Source organism: Labeo rohita, chromosome 15 (genome assembly GCF_022985175.1).
Source record: "Labeo rohita strain BAU-BD-2019 chromosome 15, IGBB_LRoh.1.0, whole genome shotgun sequence".
NCBI classification, from domain to species: domain Eukaryota; kingdom Metazoa; phylum Chordata; class Actinopteri; order Cypriniformes; family Cyprinidae; genus Labeo; species Labeo rohita.
This window is the reverse complement of record NC_066883.1, coordinates 28,932,686-28,958,923: the sequence shown is the minus strand read 5'-3', so window position 1 is coordinate 28,958,923 and position 26,238 is coordinate 28,932,686. Positions and strand designations below refer to the sequence as shown.

The 26,238-nt window shown below is 34.7% G+C and overlaps 1 protein-coding gene across 1 annotated transcript in view; it reads left to right on the top strand.

Annotated features, from left to right (window-relative positions):
• Positions 1 to 26,238, top strand: part of nbeab (neurobeachin b) — a 366,342-nt gene that overhangs the window by 209,222 nt on the left and 130,882 nt on the right. Inside the window, exon 36 of the mRNA XM_051129640.1 lies at positions 3,987 to 4,153. Within this exon, the coding sequence (XP_050985597.1) occupies positions 3,987 to 4,153 (167 nt within the window). The remainder of the gene's footprint in view (positions 1 to 3,986; positions 4,154 to 26,238) is intronic.

Sequence of the window (26,238 nt, the reverse complement as noted above, 5' to 3'; positions counted from 1 at the left end):
TTCAGTGTGAAGATTAATGTTACACTAACTTCTTAGAATATCAGTATCAACCTATCTTTATCATTCTGACAGAGATACAGTGCGCTCTGTAAATGTAAATCAAGGTTTAGCAGCGCTTACGGTGGAATCCGTCATCATGTATCTACAATATGAAACTTTGAGGGCAAGTGCATGGCATCATGCGGTGAACACACACTCTTTCACACAGACACACCAGTACATGTAGTGATGGAGTGATGAGTTTCTTATCTGGAACGCGCAGCCTGAGACGGCTGTTTTATATACTGCTCTTGAGGATCCTTGACCCGCTAGATAAAACGCAGCAGGCATTAGATAGGCGATGTCACCAGCTAACCGGAGACATCGTCTTGCCCCTCAATCCCGTCTTGGAGGAGGATGGCAGGCTCTTCTAGTTCTTCTTCTTCTTTATTACCTCCGTCTACGGATTGAAGATTCAGTAAGCAGATAAGATATTTTTACAATTAAGCTGGTGTCACTTTCAACCCTCATATCCTCCCTTGAAGTGATAAATAACGTTTGATATTTGTCAGCGCGGCTCGTGGTAAGCCGAGATGACACCGGGAGATTGAGTTATCGCTTGTTTGAAGAATATGTCGAGGTATAATATCTGACAGAATTCAAATATAAGGAAGGAAATTCAATTACTTCCCCTCGCCCCTCCTCTCCGTTCCCCTGCACCCCACCGGCTTGTGTTAGCAAATTAGATTTTGAATATTAGCAAGAGATCCCCCCTGGGGTCCACGTGGGTAGACAATCTTATTGTAGCGGGAAGATAAAGTCGCGGGCTGCTTCATGTCACCCTTAGTCTGAGAGGCCTTTTAGTCTCAGTGCTGTTTATAGTGCCTGTTTTTAGCTTCTGTCTGTGTAAAAAGTAAACTTTAAAGTCAAGTTACCCTTTTTTATATAGTGCTTTATTCAATACAGATGCAGCTGCATGGTAATGAACAGAAAAATAACAGAATCAGTGATGCAGACTTCTTTAAATATAAGACAAATTTAAATTATGCTATAACACAGCTCTAAAAAAGATCGTTCTCTTCAGTAAAGAGAAATGTAAAGTTCAATTATAAAACAAGTTTATTTCAGTTATAAGCAGAAGGCAACAGTGGTGTTATTCAGCTCAAGTCAGTTCAGTATTCTATTCAGCTCTACAAAAGACAATAATATTATCATTCAGCTCAATTCAGTTCAAGGTTTGTTCTCATCTAATAGTGTCTGTGCCATCAAATATCCATATTACTGCATTTTAAGTGCCTTTAAAACCCCAAAGGGAAAGTACTGCAATATATTGTATTTTGATGAAGACATTCTTGGGTCTTAAAGGGACAGTTCATTCAATGAAAACACCCTCATGTCGTTCCAATCCTGTATTACTTTTTTTCGTAGCATAAAAGATGATGTTTTGAGGAATGTTTCAGCTGTTTTTGTCCAAGGTAATGAAAGTCAGAGGGGTTTAAAAGAACACAGGACCGTTTTGACTTTCACTGTATGGACAAAAAAGAAAAAAACACTCTGAGACATTTGGTAAAATATCTTCTTTTGTGAGAACGTCATTTAGGTTTGGAACAACATGAGGATGAGTAAATAGGTAAGTAAATGGTAGATATAGCTAATAAAGTAAATGGCAAATATATGATATATGTTGTTTTTTGACATGGTAATGGAAGACATTCTTTGTTCTTAAAGGGACAGTTCATCCAAAAAGGAAAACACCCTCATGTCGCTACAAAACTGTATGACTTTCTTCATTCTGCAAGAACACAAAAGATGTTTTGAGGAATGTTTTAGCTGTTTTTGCCATACAGTATAATGAAAGTCAACAGGGTCCAAAACAACAAAGGACTTTATTGACTTTCACTCTATGGACAAAAAAAACCCGGAGACATTCTGTGAAAAATCTTGACAGTGAGAATGTGAGAAAGTGACAACATCATTTAGATTTGGAACAACATTAGGATAAGTAAATGGGAAAGTAAATGGTAAATATATAATATATGTTGTATGTTGACATGGTAATGGAAGACGTTCTTTGTTCTTAAAGGGACAGTTCATCCAAAAAGGAAAATACCCTCATGTTGCTACAAAACCTGTATGACTTTCTTCATTCTGCAGAACACAAAAGAATCAGTGGGGTCCAAAACAACACAGGACATTATTGACTTTGACTCTATGGACAAAAAACATTCTGGGAAATATCTTGACAGTGAGAATGTGAGAAAGTGACAGCATCAATTTGGAACAACATTAGGATAAGTAAATGGGAAAGTAAATGGTACATATATGATATATGTTGTATGCTGACATGGTAATGGACACTGTTTGTTCACAAATAGACAGTTCATTCAAAAATGAAAACACCATCCAAACCTGTATGACTTTTTTTCTTCTGCAGAACACAAAAGATGATGTTTTGAGGAATGTTTTAGCTGTTTTTGCCATATAATGATAAAGTAAATAAAGTAAATGGTAAATACACAATATATGTTGTATGTTGACATGGTAATGGAAGACATTCTTTGTTCTTAAAGGGACAGTTCATCCAAAAAGGAAAACACCTTCATGTCGTTCCAAGCCTGTATGACTTTTTTTCTTCTGCAGAACATAAAAGATTTTTTGACAAATGTTTTAGCTGATTTTGCCATATAATGAAAGTCAATGGGGACCAAAACAACAAAGACTTGACTAACTTTCATTGTATGTACAAAAAAACCTCAGACATTATGTGAAATGTCTTGACAGTGAAACCATGAGAAAGTGAAAACATCATAAAGGTTTGGATCAACATGAGGATGAGTAAATGGGAAAGTAAATGGTAAATATATAATATATTTTGTATGCTGACATTGTAATGGAAGCCATTTTTTGTTCATAAATAGACAGTTCATCCAAAAATAAAAACACCATTGTGTTGTTACAAACCTGTATGACTTTATTTTTTCTGCAGAACACAAAAGAAGATGTTTTGAGGCATGTTTTTTCTTATAATAAAAATCAGTGGGGTGAATGAAAGTTAAAGTGCCACTATTAGGCAATTTCCAGTATTGCCTTTCATGCAGTGTGTAATGTAGGTTTTTCGTGAATGTAAACAATCTGCACAGTTGTAAAGCCGAAATCCCAAAATAAAGAATCGACTCTGTACAGTTTAAATGAGTCATTAGTAATTTGAACCCCACTTCCGTGATGGCTGCACGTCACAGTGTAACAGATTTGCATAAATCCCGCCTGTGTTCTACGTTGGCTGGCCACAAACAACTTGACCCTGCCCACAAACATGTCATTTTACTGACAACTGCTTCTCTAATCTCGTGGGATTCACAAAACACTTGCTCTTAAAAATGGCTCAGTATCCAGTCTATTTGGGTCAAATGATAAATAATACATGTTTATATTTTCTATCGAGCATTCAAAATATAGATCGATGACAATAGATGTATCGTTTCTGATGCCCTGTATGCAGTAGATCAATCACAACAGACTGAGCCATCTGACCAATCACAGCAGAGTAAGCTTAGGAAAGGAGGGGTTTAGAGAGACTGAATCTTTGAACTGCTTCGAATGAATCGTTTGAGAATCGCTGGAAAATGAGGTGATATTAAAGTGTTTTTTGACCTTGCATGCATGTAAACCTAATGCAGGAGACTCCCAAAATATATTAGGAACCTTAGAAATGGCATGATAGGGGCACTTTAAAAAACACTAGGCCTCATTGATTTTCATTGTATGGACAATAAACTCTTTTTAAAATGTCTTTTTTTGTGTTACGTGGAATAAAGAACATAATTCAGGTTTGAAACAACACGAGGAATGCGTAAATAATGACACTTTTCTTTTTGGATGGACTATCCCTCAGTTCTGCTTCATGTAGTAGCATTTTTCTTTTCTGTACTAATTCATTGTGATGTTTACTGTAGATGTTAATCTTGTAAATCTTTTCTCTCTCTTTCTTTCATGCATATTTCGGTCAGTCTAACTGCGCACAGTACGCGGCAGACAGGAAAGAAGAGGAGACGATGTGTGATCACCTCATCAGTGCCGCCAAACACCGTGATCATGTGACAGCCAATCAGCTGAAACAGAAGATCCTCAACATCCTCACCAATAAACACGGAGCCTGGGGCGCAGTAGCACAGAGGTACAGCTGTGTGCACATGTGGGGGTGTTTCTTCAACTGTGGTGTTTGAGTAAATAAACTTTTAAAAACACACTTTTTATGTCTTGTATTCATCAAGGCTGCAGTTATTTGATACTGTAAAATGTTATTACAATTTAAAATGACTGTTTTCTATTTTAATATATATTTAAAATGTAATTTTTTCCTGTGATGACAAAGCTGAGTTTTCAGGAGACAGATCTAATGTGACCAACCCATATATATACAACCCCTGGGGCGTAAACGTTGCTGTAGTTGAAGAAACACCTGTGTATGTCAGTGTGTGTGTGCATTTTGTTTGTACTAGCGTGTATCTTCTCCATGGTCTGTGTACGGTCTTTTTAGAGGCGAGTATTACACTATTACCTTTGTGACACAAACACACACAGCCAGGCCTCTGATGTGACTCCTATTTAATGTCATTTTCTTGCTCTCCACCAGGGTCAGTCTACAGGTCAGCAAACTCAATTACCACACCAGGCCACTAAATCCTCAGAGACAGATCACTGGTGGTCAGGCTGTATGTGTATGTGTGTGTGTGTGTCTGGCTCTCACTCTCAGTCTCACAGTGGAGCACCTGGCAGTTGTTACAATGGTCTCAAGGGTCCTGTTAAAAAAAATACTGACTAGAGTTCCGTTTCCCACCAAACACACACAAACAGACCCAATATAATCCAAGATCTAAGACATAATTCTGTACAAAGTGACAGTTTTATCTTAACATTATGACTGAGAAGAAAGTTAAAGGGATAGTTTATCAAAAAATGAAAATTCTTTCATTAATTACTCACCCTTATGTCTTTCCAAACCGGTAAGACCTTTGTATATCTTTGGAACACAAATTAAGATGTTTTTGATGAAATCTTAGAGCTTTCTGACCTTGCATAGAGACCAATGCAACTACCACATTTAAGGCCCAGAAAAGTATAAGGACATCAATAAAATAGTCCATGTGACATCAGTGGTTCAACCTTAATTTTATGAAGCTATGAAGCTTTTATGAATACTTTTTGTGAAGCTTTTATGAATATTAAAATTTAATGTGTGTAAAATATTATAGCTGTAATAGTATTAGCAAAAAGCCCATAATTGAAATAGCTGTGGAATTGCCTGCAGCAAATGCACCTTCAGTTCCATTGGTGGAACACATGATGACTGGATTGAGATTCTGTCTGCCACCATTGGCCAACAGCCAGAAGAGACCCACTTACGAACATGTATACACAAACACACACTCCAAGCACAATTACTGATTTGCCTTCCAAATTGTCTGGATTTGCAGAAACAGTGGTTGTGGCTTTCTTATTAAATTTGAGAAATCCACTGCAGATGGTTGAACGTACATGATGGCATCATGTTTACCCGCTCCAATAAGAAACATCAGCATGAACTGGTTCAGTGGAAACAGAGATGAGAGTTCAGCTGCTTTCATTGATTGTACTGCTGTTATCAGTCTTGACGAATCCAAAGAGCCTAGACGTCCCCTAATTTTGATCTGCCTTGTTTTTTGACACGATGTCAGACACAGAGTCTAGCAGTACATTAGCGGTGCTGTAACAGCACTGTACCATGTTCAAAGTTAAATATGTATGTGGGTTGTCCTATTTTTATTTTTAAGTCTGTGTTTACAACACATTTTAGTGGAAGCCTGTTTCTGCCACTGAATAAAAAATAATAAAAAGGTTATTGCGACTTTCAGAATTGTGAGATATAAACTTGCAGTTGCGAGTTACGCAGTCAGAATTGTGAGTTTTTAGCGCTTTCAGAAATACTGACTTAATTTCTCCCAATTGTGAGTTTATATCACACAATTAGAGAAATAGTCGCAGTTCTGAACTGTGAGATATAAACTCACAATTATGAGAAAAAAGTCAGAATTGAGAGTTTTTAACAATTTCAGCAATTCTGACTTAATTTCTCTCAGTTGTCATGCAATTCTGAGAAAAAAAGTCGGAATTTGGAATCTAACTTTATAATTCACAGTTGCAAGTTTATATTATATCACACAATTCTGAGAAATAGTCGCAGTTCTGAAAAAAAAGCCAGAATTGCGAGATACAAACTCGCATTGGCGAGAAAAAAGTCAGAATTGAGAGTTTTTAGCAATTTCAGCAATTCTGACTTAATTTCTCTCAATTGTGAGTTTGTCACGCAATTCTGAGAAAAAAAAAAGAGTTTATATGTTCTGACTTTATAATTTGCAGTTGCAAGTTTTTATCATGGAATTCTGAGAAATAATTTTTTTCCCCTCAAAATTTGACTTTATAATATGCAAAGTTATGAGAAAAAAGTCAGAATTGTGAGATGCAAACTTGCATTTGCCAAAAATTCTGAATCGCGAGATACAAACTCACATTTTTTCTTTAGACTTTTTTCTCAGATTTGTGTAACATAAACTTGCAATTATGAGAAAAAAGTCAGAATTGCGACATACAAACTCACATTGGCGAGAAAAAAGTCAGAATTGAGAGTTTTTAGCAATTTCAGCAATTCTGACTTCATTTCTTTCAATTGTGAGTTTGTCACGCAGTTCTGAGAAAAAAAAATTCTGAATTGTGAGTTTATATCTTCTGACTTTATAATTTGCAATTGCAAGTTTGTATCATGGAATTCTGAGAAATAAAGTCTTTTTTCCCCTCAAAATTCAACTTTATAATATGCAATTGTGAGTTTATATCTCACAGTTATGAGAAGAAAGTCAGAATTGTGAGATGCAAAATTGCATTTGCAAGAAAAAAGTCAGAATTGCGAGATACAAACTCACGTTTTTTTATCAGACTTTTTTCTCAGAATTGCATGATATAAACTTGCAATTACGAGTTATAAAGTCAGAATTACGAGATATAAATTCGCTCATAATTCTGACTTTTTTTCTCAGAATTACGTGATATAAACTCGCAATTGCGAGTTCAAGACAGAATTGTGTGATATAAACTTGCAATTCTGACATTTTTTTTAGAATTACGAGTTTATATTTCACAATTCTGACAATTTTTCTTGCAAATGCGAGTTTGTATCTCACAATTGCAAGTATCTTGCAATTCTGACTTTATAACTCGCAATTGTGAATTTATATCTCAGAATTCTGACTTTATAACTTGCAATTGCGAGTTTGTATCTCGCAATTCTGATTTATAACTTGCAACTGAGTTTATATCATGCAATTCTGAGTCAGAATTATGGGCGAGTATATATTACGCAATTCTGACTTCATAACTTGCAATTGTAAGTTTATATCACAATTCTGAGAAAAAAAGTCAGAATTGCAAGTTTGTATTTGAGATAAAAATTCACAATAACCTTTTTTATTTAGCGGCAGAAACGGGCTTCCGTGTGCTTACAGTATAAAACAAGAAAACTCATTGCAGTTTGTTCTAACGTAAATATTTTTTAACGTATTGTTATCTTGTTTTGTAGCCTTTTGTATTTATTTATCCATTATTATATTTAACAGTAATAACAGTTATATATATATGAATTAATTAAAAAATATATTTACTGTTTATTAATATGGCATACAAATCTCAATGAAATGACATTAACTTAAAATTCTGACCATTTTCAGAAACATGTTATGTAATTGTAGCATCCAGTTTCTCGAAAGCTGCGTTAAATTCATCACATCAAAGTCCTTCATACCATAATAATAAAGTGCATCTAACACCGACTACACAAAATAATAAAAAGCTTGAGATGGTGGTTTGGCTGAAAGTCTCTGCCACTATTCAGACTTATTCAAATATTTATGAAAACCACCTGGAAGGCATAACATTTGCATTGAGACAAAAGGTTATTGAGCTGGGGCACATTGTAAATGGTACCACAAAACTTCCAACAAATTCAAATTTAATGGTAACCTGCTGGAGAAGAAAAATGATGCAATATGTTCATGAGCTCAAGGCGGTGTTACAGCTGAGCAGCTTAGTCTTATTCAATGCTACATTAACTTTCCCATTTATGCGGCTTCTGTAAAATAGAAAGCCTGAGGCATTCTGGAGCATGTGTGTGTGTGTTTGTGTGTTCTTTGCATACGTGTGTGTTTGCGTGTCCGCCTGAAAATTTATTTGTGTTAGTGTGTTTCTGTGTGTCTTTGAGCATGAATGCATCCAGATTGGTTTTCTCCTTTTACTTTGTGCTACAGCCTAGGAACACGTGAAAAATTATCGAATGCAGGTTTGAAAAATGCGCTGTATCATGTTTTCACATTTCAGCTTCTGAAAACACAAACGTTCCCATGATGCTTTGGAGCACTGTTTTGATTTTCCCCATTATTTTCTTGTGGAACAACGGCAGTTGTGTACATTATTAGATAAATAAATAAATGTTCTTTGTTTTGTAAAATCGAATAATCTGTGAGGGATGACGCACCGAAAGATGCAGCGCCGCATAGCAATTCCTCAACAGCTGCATGAGCTGAAAGCCAAATAACCAAATCCAGCCTAAGAATCTTCAGTTCGATCATACTTTATGCTTGCCTGATGATGAATGTCCCCCGTATTGAGTCGGCATCAGAAAATCAATACTTCTCAAATTGAAACAGTATAGGGTTGTATTGATCTGGGCTGCTAAATCAGAAAGAGAAGGCTTTGATAGGACGTAGCCAGACAGCTCTGAGCCCAGTAATGACACACTATCAATTTTGGCTTCGCACTGATAAATCAAGTCGAAAATTGGATGTCAGATTTTTTTCTTCGGGCTTTCCACTGAGGGAGCTATTTTCCTTTCCCTCTCCTGTTGACCTCTGACCTCTGCCAGTGAATTATAAAGTTCAGCCGTGTCAAAAGTGAGAAGACGTCAGCGTTGGGATTAATGATGGAAAAGAAATCTATGAAATTGAAAAATCATGGAGCCATTTATTTGCATGTCATTGGCCTGTTATCCGGCTCTCTGAATCTTCTGTCATATTTGGAGGCAATTTAAAGCGGATTATTGTCATAATCAATTAACTAGATCGCAAATCTTTGACCTTTTCTTTATGTAGTCCTGTTTTTTAAATGTGATGGGAATTATTTAATCTATTTTCATTAATAGGATATAATAATAAATTATATATTCTATAATTATTTGACATATTTTATATATACATATATATATATTTATTTATGTTAATATCAACAATCCTCCATAATAATGCAGATAATAAATTAAATTAAATTAAATTAAATTAATATTTAAATAAATATATTTATATTTAACATTACGGTGTAGATAGAAATGTAATAGAATTAGATAGTAATAGTAATGATTTTATCTGTTCTCATTAATAGGAAATAATAAATAATTTAATATTATATTATTATTTTAGATATAATTTGTTTTACACTTTAAAAACTGTGATTTTTGTTCTATCTGAATTGTTTTCAATGACGTTTAATATGTATTTATGTGTTTATTTATGTTAATATCAACAATCCTCCATAATAATGTCTATAATAAATGAAATTAAATGAAATTAATATTTAAATATATTTATAATTATCATTACAGTGTAATATAAATGATTTTATCTGTTCTCATTAATAGGGAATAATAAATAATTCATTATTATATTATTATTTTATATATATATATATTTTTTTTACACTTTAAAAACTGTAATTTTTGTTCTATCTCAATTGTTTTCAATTACGTTTAATATATATTTATGTATTTATTTATTTTAATATCAACAATCCTCCATAATAATGTCCATAATAAATTAAATTAAATTAATATTTAAATATATTAATAATTATCATTACAGTGTAATAGAAAGTATTTTATCTGTTCTCATTAATAGGGAATAATAAATAATTCAATATTATATTATTATTTTATATATTGTTTGATTAAATCAATTAAATGTATTAATATTAATTGGATAGAATATAATTATATAATTAAAAAATATATGAAATAGCACATAAATTACACATTTTATGTGCTATTTGCTACACACTGTAAAAAGTTTTCAACTTAAAAATTCAGCAGACGCCTAAATCAACTTTAAACTACAAGTCATTTCAACTCACTACAATAAAATGAGTTCAAATGACTTACTTATGAGTTGACGTTACTTGTACTTTTAAGCTGACTTTAAAATTTAAGGCAGCTGCTGAACTTTTTAAGTTTTTAAGTTGAAATTGGTAAAAACTTTTTACAGTGTACACATTTCAAACAGTTGTATTCTGCATTGTTAAATATACATTATTTTATTATTTTGCATTATGTTTGCTTCTTTAGCAAGTGATATTAATTTATAATATTGGAATTAAGTTATTTTGCATTTTTTTAATCCGGATTGTCTTAACTTTTGCTAGTCCATTCACACAATCTGAGCACGTATGCTGTTGAAAGCATGGGCACTGTGTGTTTAAATGCTAATGCTAGCTCTGCAAAACTCACTCAGCACTCTTCCCAAGCATCATGTCACACTGAATAAAGCAGACACCTACCGATTTTCAATCAGCAATTTTTGCCATGCAATGGCGCGTAGCTGACTATGCCTGGTGTCCAATAATACTACTTCTTACTGTCCATTACCTGGAGTTTAATGCAGCTCTAAACAGTCGCTAATTGCTCCCGAATGGCTGCCTGTAACAAAAATGTAAAGTCCGTGGTCACATTGAACGGGTGTCCCGTTGTTGCTTTCGTGCCCTTTGTCCACATCAGCACTATGGCTGACAGCTGATCGAGGACCAGCATACCTGGACCATGCCAGACCTTAACTTAACCTGACTCGGGTATTGATTGTCAACACTTTCTCTTGTATAATTACTTTTTTTTTGCCGTTGACAGAAAGGAGGGAGATGAAGAAAAAAGACAGTGCCAAGAGATGGAGAGTAGTGGCATGTATTGATTTGTTGGAAGGTGGAAAATGAGGGAGGCGCCATTTCCTTTGAATAACCGTGCGCTTGGTCTCTTGTTTGATGGATGGTGGGAGTCCGGTACTGGATAATAACTTGGAGCCTTCCAGTTACACACAGCTTGGTTAAGCAGTCTCGTTGGGAGTAGTTGAAAGGTTATCAATTCTAATAGCAGCAATTGAAGGGAAATATATCCAGCCCTGGGTTTTAGGCCCCCCCAAAATTGGGATTTTGGTCTGAGGTCTAAATAAAAGATCAGCTGTGATTTGCTGTGTCATTTATTTCCTGAGACTGCAAGTCACAACATGTTTGATTTGCAGGAAATGTGGAGCCAAAAATGAAAATTCTGTCATTATTTACTCACCATCATGTCACCTCGTCAGTCAAGCTCTCATAACAACCAAAGAACCATAAAAAAGTATTATTGCATTTACTTTGAATAGAATGTATGAAAAGAATGTGACCCTGGACCACAAAATCAGTCTTAAGTAGCATGGGTATTATTGTAGTAATAGCCAAAAATACATTGTATGGGTCAAAATTATCGATTTTTCTTTTATGCCAAAAATCATTAGGATATTAAGTAAAGATCTTGTTACATGAAGATATTTTGTAAATTTCCTACTGTAAATATATCAAAACTTAATATCTGATTGATAATATGCATTGCTAAAATGTAATTTAGACCCTCAGATTCCAGATTTTTAAATGGTTATATCTCTGTCAAATATTGTCCTATCCTAACAAACCACACTTCAATAGAAGTCACAATAGCAATTGTGAATTAGTCACAACTACGAGATATAAAGTCAGAATTGTGAGATATATGCACAATTGTGTGATAAACTCACAATTGCGAGTTATAAAGTCACAGTTGTCAGAACTGTGATATAAACTCACATTTGCGAGTTATAAAGTCACAATTGTGTGAATTGTGAGTTACAAAGTCAGTTGTGTGATATAAACTCACAGTTGTGAGATATAGTCACAACTACGAGATGTAAGGTCAGAATTGTGATATAAACTCACAATTGTGAGAAATAAAGTCAGAATTGCAAGATAAAAAATTCTGACTTTTTTTCTTGTAAATGTGAGTTTGTATTTCCTAATTCTGATTTTTTTCTCGCAGTTTTATATAGATATAAACTTGCAATTATGAGAAAAAAATTGTAAGTTTATATTTAGCTATTCTGACTTTATTTCTCAGAATTGCAACTTTATTTCTCATAATAGTGAGTTTATAACAGTTCTGAGAGAAAGTCAGAATTGTGAGAATACAAGAAAAATACAAGAAAAAAAAAAATACAAGAAAAAAGTGTCAAAAATGACACAGAGAGAAAAAGTCGCAATTACATTATATATATATATATATGTATATATTTGAAGAGTTCAGATGCAAAACCAGCTAAAACCCATCTCGGTCAAAAATGAGATAATGATGCTGAGTGAATGCTCCTGACACATAGTATACGTCCATCAAATACATTTACTTCAAACTCGCTAAATTCCAGCCTCAGCCCAATCAGAAGTGCCAGTACTTACATAGAAACCTATACAAAGTAGCCAGAAGGAACGCTCATTTTAAAGAAAAACATCAGATGGATTTAGCTGGTTTTGCATCTGAACTCTTCATATATATATATATATATATATATATATATACAGTACTGTGCAAAAGTCTTCGGCCACTAGTATTTTCATCAGCTAAAAAATGGTTTAAAGTCAGTTAAATTCTGTCTTTTGCTGTAGTGTGTCAGTAGGAAATATCAGATTACTTTTCCAAACATTCATTTTGCCATTAATCGTAATAATCCAGTGAGATTTTTGTTTGCACAAGCAGTCTGACAACTGTGAGTGCTCTGCACAGAGATCTGATCTCATCATCATCCAGTCTGTCTGGAATGACATGAAGAAACAGAACAAACTCCAGAAAGAAATCCAGAAGAACTGTGACAAAGTCTCCAGGATGCTTCAAGAAACCTACCTGCAAAGCTGCAGCACTGTTAAAAGTTTTAGGCGCTTGTGTAAAAATACTGTAAAATGAGGATGCTGTCATAAATAGATTTTCTTTATCAATTACCTTCTGTTAACTAAATGAAATCAACATTTGGTGCGACCATTCTTTGCGTTTACAGCAGCTTTTGCCCTAGGTGCACTTGCACAAAATTTTTCAGGTAGCTTTGCAGGTAGGTCTCTTGAAGCATCTTGGAGACGTTGCCACAGTTCTTCTGGATTTACTCTGTTTCAGTTTGTTCTGTGTCTTCATGTGGTTCCAGGAAGACTGGATGATGATGAGATTAGATTAGTGTAGAGCACTGGCTGTTGTCAGACTCCTTGTGCAAACAAAAATCTCACTAGATTATTACAATTAATGACAAACAGAATGTTTGGAAATGTAAACTGATATTTTTTACTGACACACTACAGCAAAAGATAGAAACTTACTTTAAACCATTTTTTAGCTGGTGAAAATACTAGTGGCCTAAAACTTTTGCACAGTACTGTATATATATATATTCAGTGGCGGAAACGGGCTTTTATAATAAAAACAGTAATATTGTGAGTATTAAAGATATATTAAATGTTTTTAAAAATATTGTCATTGTACAGATCCATGTACTGTCTGTATAAATCTTCAAAATTGTTCTTTGATGTTCGACTGGGGGGAAAACTGCAACAACAGAAAGACAGAGTGAATAATGACTAAATTTTCATTTTTTTGTCGACCTATTTTTTTAAACTTATTAGGGAAAGCAGGAGAGAACAGTGAATGTGATTCAAATGATCTTTGACATTTGAAGACTGGTAGAGAAACGACTTTTAAACACACCCTTACCTGAATGACTTTCCATTTTCACATGGAATCACATAGTGTCCGGTCTCAAAATAAACAAGTCCACTATGCTAGTTTCCACCAAGGTTACAAAAGTTTGGTAAGCTGAACACCTGTGGCGACCATAAAACTTGCACAATGACTCTTTCGCTCACTAACCCCTCTGATTGTTTTTTGACCTGCGCAAAGTCACTTCCCCTTGGGCATGCTTAACCTCAAAGCCTGTGCTAATTATCTCTGGGAAGAGAGGGCTGTTGGAACGATCATCAATTTTAACAGCAAAGAGCACCACAGCTAGAGTTTTCCCACTCGGCTGGCTTCGTCTTTGGTGAGAGATGGACGGTTTGCCGAAATGGGCGAGAAGGGACGTCTGACCTGTACTAGAACTCTGTCTCTCACACAGGCATCCGCGTCTGTCTTCATCCGATGCGGTGACCCGCGGTGCAGGCCTTGCCAGTCTTAAGCCAAAGTGCTTTTTATGTGTCTGCTCGAGTATTTTAGTTTGATTCAGCTACGTAATGAAGTTTGTATGCCAAATCCGTCATTCTATCAGACAAACAAATCAGACAGGACAGTAGATTAACTTCGGTGGACATAAACTTGAAAAATTGTGTGTATTGAAATAAAGTAATTAAGAAAAGATGATTGGTTCACGTGTTGATTGATATAATAAGACAATACAGTGATCTGTCACAACACATTAAAGAGCCACAAAACGGTATTTATTGTTTGATTTTCTTGAAAAAGTGACAACATTTTAAAGCTGAGACCTTGCTTTATACCAGAAGTGTCATGTTGTCAGTTTCCTCTTTGCTCCACAATGTATTTTTCACTGCGGGAGAACTTGATGTGTAAGGTGAGAGAGGCATTGTTTGTCAGACGTAGTATCAGTAACTAAAGAGGGTGGGTTTTTGCAAACTTGTAATTGCGAGTTTACATCTTGCAATTTCGACTTTTTTTCTCAGAATTTTGAATTTACATATCACAGTTCAGTTTTTTTTTTATTTTACTAATGCATTAATTTATTTATTTATTGCCATTGAATAAAAAAATGTAAAAGGTAATCTTGATTTTTATTTCACAAATTTTACTTTTTTCTTGCAATAGTGAGTTTATATCTCACAATTCTCACTTTTTTCATAATTGCAAGTTATACACTTGTAATTGCAAGTTTATCTTACAATTTTCACTTTTTTTCTCAGAATTTTGAATTTACATATTGTAATTCAGTTTTATTTATTTATTTTGCCATGGAATTAAAAAAAATTAAAAGGCAGTCGTGACTTTTATTTCACAGTTTTGACATTTTTTTGCAGTAGTAAGTTTATATATCACAATTCAAACTTTTTTCATAATTGCAAGTTATAAACTTCTAACTGCGAGTTTACATCTTGCAATTAAATTTTTTTTTCTCAGAATTTTGAATTTATATATTGCAATTCAGCTTTTATTTATTTATTTATTTATTTTGCTATGGAATTTTAAAAACATTAAAAAGGCAATCGTGACATTTCACAATTTTGACTTCTTTTGTAATAGTGAGTTATATCTCATAATTCTAACTTTTTTCACAATTGCAAGTTATAAACTTGTAATTGTGAGTTTCAACTTTTTTCTCAGAAATTTGAATTTACTGATCGCAATTCAGTTTTTTTAATGTATTTATTTATTTTATTTATGTGTTTATTTTTATTTTTTTCACCATAGAATAAAAAAATAAAAGTAATTGTGACTTATTTCACAATTTTGACTTTTTTTCTTGCAATAGTGAGTTTATATCTCACAATCCTGATTTTTTTCTTGGAATTATGAGATATGAACTCAAAATTGTGATAAGACACTCAGAATTGTGGGATATAAACAAGATTTTTTTCTTTAATACTGTGGCAGAAATACGCTTCCATATCAACATACTGATTGGGTTTTGGAATATCACATTTATCATTTTATCACATTTCTCAGATCCTATGTTTCTTTTCATTTGAAAAGAAAATCTAACTCATATCAGGGTTAAATGTGTTTACCTTGAAAGATGAGACTTGAAAAATGGACGGTAAATAACTGGAAACTCTTTAGCGATATATATGGAGTGTTTATGTATGATTTGACTCGATTCATATATAAACTCTTGGGAAGAAATGAAAGCCAGGACAAAGATGAAAAGTTCAAGCTAGACAATCTATCCAGAAAAGATCTGTTTACTGAAAGCTGTTTTCTAAATATTGCATGAGGCGTCCTTTTTTGTGGCTTTTTCTGACAGGCTACCTTAGGCGTAAATAATTTCCATCTGAGGTGCAATTCCATGAGGAGTACCATCTCAAATAAGCATTGTAAAGCCGGCTGTAACAAGGCATACTATATGATCTCCATCTTGGACAGGATTTTGGCAGTCAAACCCTAAAGATCAAGCTATATTGGTTTTAAGTAGTGCTAATACCCCCAATTTCAAACAGCCATATGCAATGTGAGCAGAGAGTTGGCTTAACTTCATTGAAAGTGTTGAGCGTGTGTTTAGTGTCATGAACATGGCCAATGGCAGCCAGAACATCATAGAGTCAGTGTGGCACTGAGGAAAACCAGGCGACCCCCAAAATAGAGCAGTCACTGATTACCGCTATTTCACTAATTATCCTCCATTTATGTCCCCAATGGATGCATTTAATGAGAACATAATGGTGCCTTATTGAATTTCCCTGCCATTCCCTTTCTCTTATGCGCCACAACAAGAGACTATCTGTAGTGACGTGATTTCTAGATAATCATCAATGGCCTCAGTGACCGTGATCATGACTGTATTCTTCTCTAGAGCTGTCAATTTAATACAGTAATTTAATGATCATTTAGAGTCCCAGCCAAAGCTGTCATTCTGCATGTGTACATAGACCAGTAAATAAAAAAAAAAAAGCACAGACTGAAAAACTCAAAATGGATTGTGAACTGTTGGCTTTACAAGTCAAAATATGGTTTGTTTTATTTATATGTCATTGGACATAATCCTTTTTTGTAATGCAGTGTTTCCCATACATTGATTTATTTGTGGCAGCCCACCATAATATCAAAACTGACCGCCACAAATAGATTTTTCAAAAGGCTTCGTTAAATAAACATGAGTACTGCACGTTTCAAAATCAAAACGCGGCGCTAGTGTTTTTAGATCTAGTGTTTAGTTTATATCTGAAGGAAACCGACTGTCTTCAGGAAATTTTCAGATTTTCATTTTCATTTCATCATGCCTGTAATTTCTGATAAGATGCGTTTTTAAGCAGTGCTGCTTTGTGTACAGCTGTTCCAGGAAAACTGCTATTTTGCCGCTCCAAAAGCGACACCTAGTGGCAAAGAGTGACTTTGCATTTTCATTCAAACCAACGCGAAAATCCACTGATGGTTTTATGCAGCAAACACGTGAACGTGTTGTAAATGTGAACCGATATATATATTAAATAAATATATATATATATATATATATATATTCCACAAGAGGAAGCCCCACCACACATACAGTTTAAGTCTGTGGCAAACACTCTAATCCAATGTGCGGTATCAACAAATAAATATTCATGTATACAATTAAATGTTTTTCTTTTAGAGTAATGTGTATATCACAGTATGATGAAATGTATTTAAATATATACTGCCTAGCGAAAGCAACAGTAGCTATATTTCCATCACCCTGTTTTTTTGCACATTTTGAAGTAAAAAAAAAAAAAATCCCATTATTTGCAAAAAAGTTTTTACACTAGCTTGAGGTGGTTTTTGACTTGTGTGAAAAAGGGTTAATGCAAATAATGGGAGATGGAAACGCATTTGTTGAATAGATTTTGGAGGTGGATGCAATGACCGCATTTATTGTGTTTGCTCATTCTGAGGTGCAAGTGATTTGTTATATATTAAAAATTATTATATTTAGTGACTTTTCCTGCTTTTCTCAGTTTTTCCCGTTATAATTTTTCTGGATTGCATGTTTTTTTTTGTTGTTGTTGTTTTTTCCCGCGTTTAAACTTTTCTAGACTTTGTTTTAATGGTTAATTTAAAAAATTTGAATTAAAAAGCATGTCTAATTAATTGAAATCATGAAATATCCACAAATTAACAGCAGTTTATTAAAATATGTTTTACGTTTTTTCTAGTTCTCTAGGTCAGTTTTATTTTTACCAAATTCTGTGTTTTCCATTAATTTTCTAGATTCGATTTTAATACTTTCATTATATTTTAATAATCAGAAGCAACTATAATTAATTGATTTGATAAAAAAAAAAAAAAATGATAATTTTTTAATATTATTATTTATTTATTTTCTCAGAAATACTGAATTGTATATTTACATTTTCTGATAAATACATTTTGGTAAATATTTTTTTCTCATAAACTTTCCTTAAAAATAATGTTTAAATAATAATTTTATTATTAGTAGCTGTAGTATTACATTAAGTAATATATTTCTGTCACAGTTTCCTCAAATTAAACTAGACTTTATTTTGACAGGTTGCTATGAAGAATTTTCTGTTTGTATATGATGACAATAGCTCTTCTCAAAGAAAAACAGTAAAATGCTCATGAAGTGACTCTCAGAGCAGTTCTAGAGATGATGTTCATGTGTTCGTGTATTAATTTTGAGACGGCAGAGTCTAGAAACACTGTGAACGTCACGCACTCTTCAGTGTGTGTAGTAAACGAAACCGTGTGTCTGCGTCATTTATTCACACAGAGACACGCAGAACATGCAGGATTTAGATTTAGATTACAACTAATATTCACAGACATTAGTCCATATCACATTTTTTTTATATAAGTGTACTGAGCTATTTTTCATTTACTCATGCAAAATTGGGCAAATTCCATGACATTCCTCACTGAGTACATTCCATTTTTATGACTGGATTCCATCCGCATTTTTCGGATTGTGGAAATCATAGGGCCCTAGTGATATTTAGTGATGATTTTGTTCTCTTTGACTCGTTGGATGGAAACTGTGCTTATTCACAAATGTTTTATGCAATATTCCAATTTTGCGTGGAAGTTAAGTTTACAACTTTGGTTGGAAACCCAGGTAGTGACTGTGTGAAGAAAGAGACACTGATGCACATTGAGTATGTGGTACAAATGGCAATAATAATAATAAATAAAAAATGTGAAATGTAACAGTTCTGAAACCATTTCAGACCACCTTCAAATACGGCTTGAATTAAGATTTCATGTGGTTTTTTGCTGTCTGTGTGAACAAGGCCTTATTCAGAAAGACTCTGCTCAGAAGACTGAGGCTTTATTAGACCAAAGAGACTCAAAGGTGGTGAAAGAGTTGTCTAGACAGAACAGTTGCACCACTGAATCCTCCCACTTAAATGAATCTTTGCAGATGTACAACGAGGATCTACTCGGTTTGACCGCTCAAGCCCTGCAGAGCAGCACGGTAACAGGGTAATCCATCTCATGAACCAGCATCCCATAATCCCCCACAAAACCAGTGTAAAAGCCCAATAGATCATAGCCGGGCTTTCCAAACAAAAACATAGCTATATATATTTTTGAAGATTAAATTGTTATCCTTTCCTTTATTTCCCATTTTGCCATTTTAGACTGAATCATGGCTGTCATTTTTTTACAGCCTTTCACAAACAACACATGCCCTATGGACACAAGGGTCTTAAATCTTGTTCTCTTACTCTCTGAGAGTGTTTTTTAATGTGTGGAAGGGAGAGAGGTTTTTTACACTGGTCTTTTGTGATGCATTTAGAAAAAAAATAAGACCCAAAGCAGTAGTAAATAATGACTGGCACTCTGGTCGGCTGATAGTTTTGGTTATCAGTGCAGGGAAATTAGCTTTTAAAATGCAGTTGGAAATCCATTTAGGTGATTGATGGCCGATGTGACTAATAAATTTGAGCCGCTTTCGAGGAGGGCCGGCCCTCCACCATCCTTTATGCCTGTCATCATGAGCTGCGCGATTGGTAAAGTCGAGCGTGTCGGAAGCTAATTCCGGTGAGTGATTACCATTCATATGAAACGGCTATCAGGATCCACACTTTAATGTGAAGACCAGCAAGAATATAGTCTTTTTTTCATTCCGTTTTAAGATATAACACAATTAAGTAGTCTATTAGACACCGCTTTTATTTTCCAGTATAGACTTCTGGACTACAATACAGTTGCGAAAATGCAATGTGATATTGTTCTTTTATACTAGTTAGTTACGGTCAAATTTGATTTGCATTTAAGCTATTGTTGAATAGATAGAAATGCGTAAGATCCGTTTTGAGGGCAGGTTTGAAATAATGCACAAACAAAATCTACATTCTAGAAACATACATAGAAACACATTGAATTATATCAAGACGCATCTTTTGGACATTGTCATTGTACAACAATGAGAAAATGCTAAATAAAGCCATGTTAAAGGGACTGAATATTCAACACACATGGTCGCATCTGATATTGTCATTGGTTAGCAATAGGAATGGTATCTGGTAGAAATTTGTCAACCGGCAGAGATTTTGGACTATCTTTATACACTTTGCTACGTGGTCATGAAAACTTGCATGCCTTTTTAAGCATTGCTGGTTAAAAACCAATTGATTTTAGGCTGTTGTAACAATTTTAAGCTGTTGAAAATGGAGCTCATAGAGTTATTTTTGCAGCTTTATATGCCTTGAATGGTTAAATACACTGTTGTATATGTCAAAATGTCTTTTTTGCAAATGTCCTTGTAAACACAGTAATTTAGGTCTTAAGTGAAAGCAAACAACTGAGAAAGAAAACACATGTGTAACAGTATATTGGATCTGGGCAGCTCTTAAAGTGGCAGGAGTCTAATATTCCTGCTGTTGTTCATGTTAAAGTGCCTTACTATGCCATTTTAAAGGTTGCTAATATTGTTTTAATAGACTCCCAAAACAGGTTTACATGTATGCAAGGTCAAAAAACATTTTAGTTTTCTCCAAAAATAGATTTAATTTTACCCCATTTCTAAAGGATTCATAAACGACTCGTGCGAAGCAGTTCGAAGAATCAGTCTCTCTAAACCCCTCCTTTCCATGAGTCCTCACTGCTGTGATTGGTCAGATGGCACAGTCCTTTATGATTGGTTTACCGCGTACGGCGTGTCGGAGAACGAAACGCCCATTGCCATAACTGACTGACAGCCCTGGATACTTATCAATACATAGAAAAGATGGCATCGATTTTACCATAACAATTCCAGCCAGAGTCTGACGATGAAACGGCTGAAGTGGCTGATCGACAAGTTAGCACTGCACGTGCGCTTTGGTTGAGACCGAAACAAGCCGTCCTTGCAGGGCGGAAGCAATTAAAACGAATGGGTTTCATAGCACAGCGCTTTCTGCATTTGGTGTGAAAGCCGCTTTGTGCGCCATCCTTTATCATTACTCCAACTAATGAGACAGACAGACAGTCAAGCTGCATCAATCACAAATTGTAAGACTACAGTGGGTCCACAGCTGAACAACCGAACTACAGAAGCGTGATTTAGCCGGTTAGCAAGACATGTGCAGGGTTGTTACACAACATAACATACACAACTACTTATTTTGAACGATCGCTAGAAAATACAATCTTTGTAGATTCATCATCTTTTGGAAGTGAATATAAAACAGTTTTACAGCGTAGGATACAGCGTCTTCCGTATAATGTACATGTAAATTTCCATGTGAGGTAAATCAATGGTAATTTATGGGCGGGCAAGTTGTTCGCGACGTAGAACGTGGGTGGGCATTATGCAAATCTGTTACTTCGTGACGTGTGCCCGTAACAGACAAAGATTTGAATTCCTGATGACTCGTTTAGGCAAATGTGAGTCGACTCTTTTTTTTGATAGACAATAACTTTATGTATCATGCACTGTCGGCTTCACAACTTTGCAGATAGTTTATGTTCACATACAGCTACATGACACACTGCATGAAAGATCATATTTGAAAACGCATAATAGGGGCACTTTAATCAAACGACTTAATCACTTTTGTAACTTTAATAATAAGAAATAATATTTATATTATATATTATATATATATCTTTCTTTCTGTTTTTGGCTTAAGAGATGAAGTCAGCGTCACTTGACTCGTCATCTCCACAGTAGTGATGTGCCTATACATGTTTAATACTGATTACATAATCTGATAATATTTGTTTTCTATTTGAATTGGTTTATTTGAAAGTAGATGTTTCACTCTCTGTAGATATATTTTTCATGTCTGTAAGCAGTATTCACGGATCAAGTTCACAGAGGCCGAGACGGCAGAAAGCACATCCTGTTTGCTTTAATTTTTTTTACACAAGCACAACATTTCGTTGTTATTGTGAGTGCACATAAATAAAAGTAGAGTCTTTACAGATTCGAAAGATGTATTACTTTTATCTGACCAAAAATGAGTAATTTAAGAGCAAGTGACCGCACTGGCGCCTCCCTCTGTTATGCAGGAAACACGCTACACGCGTACATTTTTCTAGGTTAACAATCTGTCCGTCACAAACTACATGACTTCCACTTTTTTTTTTCTGCGACTAAGCGACTAATAAAATTTTGGTCGACCAAGCCTCTTCTCGTTGACTAATGGTTAGTCAACTATTAGGGGGCATTCCTAGTTTTTATATATTTGATTGCTTTATAAAATGTGTGTAGCATTTCTTATTTATTTGTTATACTGTAGTTTTTTTGTCCTGTTGTTAGTTACTTATTCTTAATTTGAATTTAATTATTGACTTATTGTTTACTTGTCTTCAGTGAAGTTGAGATTTTTGTGTGTGTGTGTGTTTAATTTAGGCTAGTATTAGTTTGTAACATAGACACTGGTGAAAAGAATGATGAAATTTCTGTAGTATCAAAAATGTTGATATCATTAAGACCTTAATGCAAAAAAAACTACATTGTGATATATATCGGAATATATATATATATATATATATATATATATCGTTACCATGAGATAAAATTACTCATATTGCTGGTCATATCGCCCACCCCAGTCAGCAGATTAAAATGAAATTTATGTTCCCCTGTTTTTTGCCCTTACAATGCTTCATCCCTATTGAAATAAATAATTTTCCTATTGCTCTTTGTCGCAGCATAATATAGACACCCTCAGACTGTGCATTAGTGGTAAGAATTTGTTTATGCTGTCCATCTATTCACTTAGTGAATAATTCAATGACTTACTTAATTAACACCTCTAAAATTGCTATAAAATGTCCAACAACGTACTTTTCTGTTGTTTTTCTATATAAACAAGTGCTCGATTAATGTATTTGAGCATTGCCCTTGAATCTGGTGTCTCTTGCACATGACATAGAACATAGAAACACGCCATTCTAAAAACGTGTCGCTCTGGTTATAGAGAAAGAAACTGATAATACTGAGTCTAAAAATTCAGTATTTTTGTTTTTTAAACTGTAAAATTACACACAGTACTCTTTTTTTACTCGTGTCATATTCGTTAAAGGAGAAGTTCACTGCCAGAATATAAATTTCCTAATAATGTTCTCACCCCCATGTGATCCAAGATGTTCATGTCGTTCAGTCGGTCTCAAAGAAAGGTTTTTGAGGAAAACATTGTAGCCCCTACACCTGGGTCCTACTCGCACACCACTCTGAGCAGGTCTTGAACCCGGGTCTCCGGCATGGGAGGCGGGCACACTAACAAGGAGGCTAAAGACTGCGCATCTTGAGATCAGGGGAGTGAGGTTTACCTGCACAGCACCTACCAGCTGGCCTCCGTTACACATTCCAGGATTTTTCTACATGTGGTGGACTTCAGTGGTGGAGTTAAAGGTCCAAATTGCAGTTTCAATGCAGCTTCAAAGGGCTCTACACAATCCCAGCTGAGGAAAAAGGGTCTTATCTAGCAAAACAATCAATCATTTTCTAAAAATGAATAAAAATTGATCACGTTGGAAAGGTCTCGCATGGTTGGTTTTTTGTTTGTGTACTTCGGTTCAAAAAGTTAGGGTAAAGCAAAAAACTTCATCTCATTTTCTCCTCCAACTTCTAATTGTCCGACATTGTGGTTTTACCTATTTTTTTTGTAAAGGCCGTTTGACTTTCTTTGCACGCTTGCTTTGTAGACACTAGGTCGGTACTTCCTAGTGTCTTATTATGTCGGTACTTATTACTTAATGCGTAAGGTCGGGCTAGTGCAAGATGAGCATTTGTGGTTAAAAAGTATATACATTTTTATTGTTTTAAGAAAATGACAGATCATTTCGCTAGATAAGACCCTTAGTGCTCGTCTGGGATTGTGTGGAGCCCTTTGAAGCTACATTGAAACTGCAATCTGGACCTTCAGCACATTGGCCACCATTGAAGTCCACTATAAATCCAGTAATGTTCTCCTCAAAAACCTTAATTTCTTTGTGTCTGAAGACAGAAAAACATGAACATCTTGGATCACATGGGGATGAGTAAATTATCAGGAAAAGGAGGACTGCTGTAATATTTTCAGTGGACTAACAAAAGTTGTACAGTATAAGTTCATAATGCCCCTGTGGGAAGAAGACCTCTCTTTTGAGCTGGACCACCCTGGATGAGGAAACTCACGTCATGGCATTTTTGGCACTGACTAAATCCGGCTCTATATGTTGACCGCAGGGTTTAACGTATCACTGGACCCTCATCCAATCCTGCGGAAACCACCGGCAAAGTAAAAGCATATGCTTAAGGGGAAAGAGTGGGTGAAGAAATGTAAACGGTGTCATCAAGCACCCTTCGGTTTATCGTTCATTGTAGTACCGCGTGCTTGTCTAATCCCCTTATTAAGAAGAAAACGAAAATGTTTGGGCTTTCATCCGAATTGCTGTACACAGCCGAAATACCACTGTCAAACCAAATCAAAATCATCATATATGCTGTGGGAGGGGAAACTGGGAAATCTTCAAAGTGTATGCGCATGGATTTCTCCCGCGGCCGTGCGCTTCATTGCCGACTCGCGGGCAGCTTTGGATGTTATAATCTTAAATGGTAATCGCCTGGTTGCCTCTGTGGGATTTACATTTTTTTCACGCCGTAATCTTGCATTTACAATGTCATTTACGTGACTTTGGCCTCTCCGCCTCTTGACGTCTCTGTCTGGCTCTCGAGGTATAAGACTGACAACAGACAAGCCCCAGACACAACGCTTTGCTTTTCATACCCTGGCGAGTGATGAACTTTTGGCATGCTGCTCATGTATGCAAACAGGCTTTGTTTCCTATACACACACACACACACACACACACACACACACACAAGCACACATTCTTGATTGATGTTAAACTGAGAGCGAGCACTCGTGTTGCTGTCAGAGCTCGGCTAAGTCCCTTGAGCCTCCTGATTTCTTGACATTTGTAGATATAATATTCACGCAACAAGGAGCAGCTTTTGTGATGTGATCCTGCTGTAACACTTTAATCTGTTTAGACTGCCTCAATATTATGGCAGAGTGGAGAGAGGCCCATTCAATACAATCCATAGCTTGGGGCAAACACCTCGGTAGGATCTGAGCATTTTTTTAATGGAATGGCTCTGCCTTATGTTGAAGTGTGAATGTTGGTCTCTATTGTTATATAGAAGTGGGCGAACACTGTTTTTTTTTTAAATGTGTCCCTGGACGTATATTTGTAAGAATAGCCAAAAATCATTAGAATATAAGTAAAAATAAGTAAAAATCATGTTCCATGAAGATATTTTTTACTGTAAATATATCAAAACTTAATTTTTGATTAGTAATATGCATTGCTAAGAACTTCATTTGGTCAGTAGTATCTTGGCCAAATATTGTCCTATCCTAACAAACCATACAAACCATCAGTGTAAAGCTTATTTTATTCAGCTTTCAGATAATGTATACATCTCAGTTTCAAAAAATGGATGCTTATGACTGGTTTTGTGGTTCAGGGTCACAAATGTTCTTTCACAGCTTTTTGTGTGGATTTTTGTGTGGATTTATTTAACATCTGTCTATATATAAAATATTTTTTTGAGAGATGAAAATGAAAATTCTGTCATTATTTGTTTAAAAATGTCCATGTAATGTTAACATTTGCATGGAGTTATTTTATTTTATTTTAACCATTTTTTAAAAGAAGAATCTTTATAAGGAATTTTTATAGCAACTATAAAACGTTAAAAAAATGAAATGAAATATTTTTAATCAAAATATTTTTAATATTTAATTTAAAGTAATAATCTTCTATATTTCAGCTCTGAAGGTCAACGTGAAACAGATATTTTTTTATTTGTATGTGTTTTTTTTTTTTTTTTTATTTGATCTGGTGAAATGACAAGACTGTAAAGACTAATCACTACTTCCATTATATTGACATTATATATAAATTCTATTTTCAATACACATTTTTAAACCGGCATGGTTTATTTACAACATGTGAGAACCAATGGCATTTGTTGT